At 39.9% G+C, this 6,934-nt stretch overlaps 1 protein-coding gene across 1 annotated transcript in view; it reads right to left on the reverse strand.

Annotated features, from left to right (window-relative positions):
• Window positions 1-6,393, reverse strand: part of vps13d (vacuolar protein sorting 13 homolog D) — a 66,169-nt gene extending 59,776 nt beyond the window's left edge. The window contains exons 1-4 of the mRNA XM_074680498.1: window positions 5,893-6,393; window positions 4,198-4,374; window positions 3,405-3,482; window positions 154-344 (exon numbers count right to left, since the gene is read on the reverse strand). Coding sequence (XP_074536599.1) covers window positions 154-344; window positions 3,405-3,482; window positions 4,198-4,294 — 366 coding nt within the window. The 5' untranslated portion in view covers window positions 4,295-4,374; window positions 5,893-6,393. The remainder of the gene's footprint in view (window positions 1-153; window positions 345-3,404; window positions 3,483-4,197; window positions 4,375-5,892) is intronic.
• Between the last annotated feature and the right edge of the window lie 541 nt (window positions 6,394-6,934).

Below are 6,934 nucleotides of genomic sequence, written 5' to 3' on the forward strand. Positions count from 1 at the left end.
GTCACTGCATGAGTTGAACTGATCTCATGTAAAGTAGAGAAACAATGCTGTGGCACATGACACCAGGTCTTAGGCTAATCTATTGTCCCCAGGAGGCTGTGCTGCTCATTAGCCCACATCAGGGCTCATTTTCTGAACTTTTAATCCACCTACTTTGAATCTGTCTTCCAGAGCCTTCAGCAGGCGTTTTTTGCGCTCACTCTCCTCCTCCTTCTCCTTCTCTCCATCGTACTCCTGCAGCTGGGCGGGGCCAATGATCAGGTTGAGCTGGGACATGGAGATGACCCATGGGTCACTGTGAGGCCGATAGAAAGGGATCTGCAGAGTAATCTTTCCAATGAAGCCTGGGGAAGACAACAGAGCGGACAGATTACACAAAAAGAAAACGCAGACTGAGGTCAGGGCGGATAATCTCATTCTGGATAATCTCAGTGTTGTATTGACATTTAAAGTCATCATTGAGTGTTCACCTGTCATCCCCACTGTGCTCTGAATGATTCCTTGATCACTTCAGCAGGTCCTGGATTTGTTTAGGAATTGTGTCAAAGGTTTTTTTTTAAAGGACACATCAATTTTAGACGTTTAAATAGTTTAGTGGTGAAAAAGCTTTGAGCTCTGTCCCTGAAAACAGCTGCTGTCCTTCAGCTAAACACGGGTGGAAGAATATTAAGTGTTGCATTCCTCATATGTAAAGGTGTGATGTTGTGTTAAGTGGGGGTCAACTATGTTGTTTAGATTGTTACAAAGTTGTCTGGCAGTAAATTTACCCTATCAAAACATAAAAAGAAAAACAGAACCTGCAGCTTTAAGAACAAATACAGAAGATCAGCCGTGCATGCAGATTTGACCTTTTCCTTCTATGACTGTAACAAAGCTACTCAGCCTATAGACACAAATAGATGAACTGTTCAACTATTTCTGAACTTTTTGGACAGTAAGGGTCTTCCTCTCTTTATGTAGACTTGCAAATTTTGACTCTCAGATGGCAGGTACCTTTGAGAACAGACTGATGTCATTCCTGCAGTGAGCGGGCAGGCTTGCATGGAGAATGCTGCGCCAGTGTAATTACATTAAAGCACACGTCACCAGACAGGAAAATCCTGATTTGATTTGTGATGGACAGGATCCTCTGCCGGGTTTAGAGGAGTTCAGAGACTGTGATGAGGAGCACTAACACTCCAAACCTGTGTGGTGTTACTTTGTCTCTTTCTTTTGACCCTGATCAGAGGGAACTGTGAGTCTGAAGATTCACTCTTTGGACAAGTTTCCTTCAGATAATGTCATTTAAAATTACAGATTCTGCTGAAAAACTGCCAGAGAACAAAAAGTTCAACATAACTCATGACACTGCACATGAAAGGTATTTGGTTATTTTCTAATTCAAAATATTTACAGTTTAAAATTAGTAAAATGCCAAAAATATCAATATTAATACTAACCTGCAGTATAGTTAAAACAATGATCTGTGTGGTATGAGCAGAACCTTAATCCATGATTCAATCTGTAATCAACAGGTTGTTAAATTATCTTTTCTTAACCCTTTATTGCTGACCGTACAAGCAGCAACCTCCAGTCTGAGAAGATGAGACAATGCTGAAGTGTTCAAATCAGATGTTTCTCCAGTATGGCAAGCCCTTTTAACATTGAATAGCTAGTCTGGATATGTAATACAGATATCCACAATTGAATTCTTCCTTCCCCATTCATGTGTGTGGGGTTTCTCATTACAGATATCTTAAATTCAATTATGAATAGCCACATGAGAGATGTGGATGTCTGCAACTAAATTATGACTATCCATAAATCTAGTTGCAAATATCTACAATTTCATTCTGGCTAGTCACAATTCCAAATCAAGATATATAGAGATATCCTCAACCCCCTTCCGTTAAAGATATCTATAATAGCATTTATAGATATCTTTAATTACATTTTGACTAGTCAAAATGCCGTTATAGATATCTTGAACTGAAATTACGCCCAGTCAGAATGAAATTGTAGATATCTGCAACTAGATTTATGGATAGCCATAATTAAGTTGCAGATATCTATAATCAAGTTACAGATATCTTTAAATTAATTGTGGTTAGAGATATCTCAAATTCGAGGCATCTTAAACTTTTATTTTGACTAGTCAAAATGTAATTACAGATATCTTGAAACAGAGTTTCGACTAGGCTAATTGATGTTGCAGATATCTGTAATGATGACAAAAGTTATGACAGGTATAGGAGGAGGGGCTTGCTGCAGTGAACATAGCTCTTGTTCCCCACAAAGTCCCTGATTATAAATTTGTTTCTATTTCATGGCATTTTCTAAATATCTTGTCGATGACCGCAATCGCCATTTCTTCTGCTAAGAAAACTGTTAAAATGAATTTTTCTCTTCTCTCCTCCAGTTTATTTGGGTCAGTATCCAATGGGCCTCGGACGTCCAGCATCATGAACACATTTCTGACAGTCAAAATCACATTTGAGATATCTTTTACTGTAATTCTGGATAGCCAAAACTGAATTAGAGATATCTGCAAGTGACATTTAGGATGCGTGACGAGGCAAAGGGCAGCTTTCGGGGAGTCATTGCAGATATCTGTAACTTAGTTTTGACCAGTGGAAACTGAGTTACAGATATCTCTAACTGTCATTGTGATGAGTCAATACTGAATTATAGATATCTCTGACTGTATTTTTGACTAGTGAAAACTGAATTTTGGCCAGTCACAATTATGTTGTTGATATCTATAATGTTAATTCCGGAGAGTCAGATGTAGCAATTAAATGTTAAAAGGGCTTGCCATACTCCAGTGTCTGCTTGAGGTTGGCTCCAGAAGTTTTTTTAACTAACACAGTCATACCCATTCACACTACTGACAAACAGTGGGAGCATTTCTGGGTTCAGTGTTTTGCTCATGTGGCCGCAGGAGCTGGGATCAAACCCTCAACCTTCCGATTGAGAGGCGACTACTCTACCACTGAGCCACAGCCCCCCCCCCCATATACTAAAAACTTTACTAAAGAAGTTTCCAAAATTGCTCAATTTATCACATGAGATACAAAAAATATGCCAAAAGAAGTTATAAAGCGATATTTATAAGGAGTAATTAATGTCCCCATTCCAGAAAAGTTGCATGTTTGGCTATGTTTTGATGGGCCAGGCTTCATGGGTTAATGAGTAAAGTCTGCCAGTGAGATTCTTCTACTTTATAAGAAACACTCACAGAACTCCATCATAAAGCTCTGACCCAGTCACCTGAGAGGAAACACCTGCACCAATCAAAAATAGTTTTCTCAGAAATTCATAACACCTATCGATCGATGAATAAGCAGCCTGAGCCTTTATGAGCTGTTCAGTGTTTTGGTTAGATATGTTTGTTGTTTGTGTGAAAAGACTTGAATAGTTCTCACCTGCTTTGACTTCAAACGGCAAGTCGAACTCTCTGAGGGCATCTTTCCTTAGAGGGAGATTCTCCAGCTCAACTGCACCTGAGAAACAACAAGAAACACACACACGCACACACACACACACCATTAGTAAACCTGGCCACATGTCCTCACATACTCCCTCAGTTTCCCTCATATGAACATGTTGAATGTGTATAAACAGAAGCCACTGCTGACTCTGGTATTGACAGAACATCAGTGTGTGTGTGTGTGTGTGTGTGTGTGTGTGATGTATGAGCACACTTCACTCTTTGCAGGTCTGCATAAAAAGGGCAGCTAGCTCAGTTGTTGTCCCTGTCAGGCTCTCAGGCTCGTATGAGGACGTTTTCAGGACACTAAGCGTCTCTAAAGCACACCATTCTTTTCTGATGTGCAACACAAATAAAGTTTCTTTGAAAGACTCAATGTCACGTGTCAATACTTGGGGTTTATTAGTTTAAATGTCAAACTGGACCAAGTTTACAAAGCAGCTCTCCTGCTGAACTGGTTAAACACTGAGAAAAATAAACAGCATGTGGGGAGTCCATCCAAAACATAGTGTAGCTAAGTCTATTTCAGATCACCTGCAGGGACTTCAAACTTGTTTCTGTCATTCTGGTATCATCCACTTAGAAATGTTCTGACTGACCTCTATAGTTAACAGTTGTATTAAAATCTGACTGTAATGAAAGCTGAAGTATCTTCAGTCTCGTGGTGTGCCTGATGAATTTCATACAAAGGAAGAGGAAGAGGGGAAAAGACATGCATGAGCAGTTACCTTTCAGGAGGGCGATGGACAGCTGATCAGTGTTCAGGTTGCTGACATACTTCCCCAGGTATGTGTTCAACACCCAGGCAACAAGACCTTCCAACATCCTGCTGGCTCAGAGATGATCAGAGCGACTCCAGAGAAATCACCCCTCGATGGGAGCCCGCTCAGGGCACTTATCGACGTCTGGTAAAGACAAGAGCCAAATCTTATTCTCTATAGATTAAGAGCTGTTTTATCAAGGCAGTAAACTTTAGGCTGATCCAAATGCACAGAGAAACAGAAGTGACTTTGTCCACAGAAATGGGTTAACACACATTCAGTAAAACCAGGACTCTGGAGGAGATCCAACACTCACTGATTTAAATCTGCATACAAGTCATCAGAAAACCACAATATGACAGAAGACACATCACTGTCCTTTAAGCAGATTTAGTCTTATGTTGCTCACACTGAGCTGCCTCCGCAGTAGAACTAATAAAGGAATAAGAATCTGAAGGTAAAAAGAGAACATACTGTGTACTACACATTACCCATGTGATGCATGCTGACAGAACCAGATATGCACAATATGAAAGCACTGTCAGAAAAAAAAAACCTGACTAGTAACATACATAATAAGGGAACTGCACATGTTCAGAAAGCTTTGCACAAACAGTCACCATGCTGCTTGTATTCATCAGAGTTCAGCAGCTGCCACTGTGTTTGTGTCCCAGCATAAGCTGCTTCATCTCATGGATGCTAGATCACTACCAGCAGCTTGTAGAAGTAACCTATCCATCTGAGTTTGTACTTTGAGTATTGAAAAGTTCTACTGCATTTGTGGTTATCACCCAAAGATAGCACCAAGAAAACTAATTGGTTAGTTTTTTACTTTTGTTAAATACTCTTTGATTTTACTTTGTGAAAAATGAGCTTCGTGAGAAGGTCACACAAAGCTTCAGTTAGAATCCCACACTTTATTCATGCTATAAGATCCAAAGAGACTCATGAGAGGTCAAACAGGAGAGCACTGAGTTAGTGCCAAAGTTTTTTTCCAGCTCACACACTGTTATTGTCTTTTACTGAGTATGGTTCACGATTGGAGAGTAAACCTGGCTTACGTGGTGATGATCAGTTAAATCACTTTAAAATGGGCCTGCATAGTTTGCATATTGTTATTTTCATTCCAAGCAAAGAGTGTTTGTAACCTTCACAAATAATTTTAAATCATCAGACCTCCCAGACAGCCTTAGGTTTAATAGGTGTCAGACCAATATCCCCAATAAGAACAGTTCTTGAGGACATCGGGTTATATTTGATGGTTGGCTTCTACAAAGATATGTCCACGACTGCTGATGTAACTTCGGATTGAGACATGAAACTGAATGCCCTTCCTTTGTCCTTGTTTTCCCTCTTTTTTGAAAGTGAAAGTTGAAGGGGATTAGCTCACCTGGCATTGACAACATTATGTTTGTAAGTACTGGCTTAAAGAAACAAAACCCAGGGTCCCTTCCTTCACAGGCCCTGGATACTCAGCCCACTGTTCCTCTGCTACGACGCCTAGTCCAGCTCACAGCAGGCTGCATGACTTATCAGTTGTTGGCAGACAGACAGCAACTTTAAGATACTTAAACCTGGCAAAGCAGCATCATACTACAGCTTTAATGTTATATTTACACACAGTAAGAAGCTGTTCCACTACCTCTGTACCACTACACTTACCGCCACAGACGACTGCTGTAGCTCTGTGTGGACTTATGGACCCATCTTCACTCCGCCCGCCTGGTGCTTCACTCAGTGGGCGCTCATGTCCTGTCAGACCTCTGAGGACAGGACCAGGGGGACAGTTAGCCTCACATAAACTTTAAACAGAGGACCTCCAGGCTCTGTTACCACTCTAACATCCAGTGACTGAGCGACAAACACGACGGACTTGTTGAAGCCTTCCCCTCGCGTGCTTCAGGTGACGGACGGGACAAGGTTGTGATCCAACAGAGCTAGCCACCGAGCTAACACTAGCATGCGCAGTTTGAGTGTTCAGATCGAGAATAAAGACAGCTGGCAGTGAAACAGAGTCTGAGGTAAAACTATGCGAGCACGTTTTCACAGAAAACACAGGTTATCCTCCCAGAATCGCAGAGTAGCTACGGTTTTCCAGGACTTGTCACTGCATCGTAAATAAACACACTTCCTACCAGCGCTGAAGTTCCAACACACACTTCCTGTCACGTGACCAAAACAAACCATTCCTCGCGTGTTGCGTTAATATGACCGCGACGAACTGTAATTTTTCCACGATAATACCTAAGTGTTAAATACTAACCAGAAACTTATCAAGGGGCATTTAAAAACATATGAACTTAATAATCACTGTTAAAATGATCTAATACTCTAATGTGAAACCATGTATGAAGTCATGCTGAGGGACAGTGCTAAAAATATCTCAAAATCGCAGAAAAAAACAGTCATTGGAAAAATACGGGTTATTTACGAGATGTTAATTTCTTATATGGGTTTATTATTTTAGTAAGACTTTATCGATTCATGTAGTGGCAAATTCGTCTGTTGCAGCATACGGAATGAGCAAAAAAAATAAGAAAGTAGAAAAATAGAGTGAAAGAGTGAACAAAAAAGTAAAAGCTGAAATTAAAAAAAAGCATTATATATATATATATATATATATATATATATATATATATATATATATATATATATATATATATATATATATATATATATATATATAGGGTTATATATGATATAT

Source organism: Halichoeres trimaculatus, unplaced genomic scaffold (genome assembly GCF_033239565.1).
Source record: "Halichoeres trimaculatus isolate MK-OKI-2021-1 unplaced genomic scaffold, fHalTri1.1 fHalTri1_scaffold_11, whole genome shotgun sequence".
Lineage (NCBI taxonomy): Eukaryota > Metazoa > Chordata > Actinopteri > Labriformes > Labridae > Halichoeres > Halichoeres trimaculatus.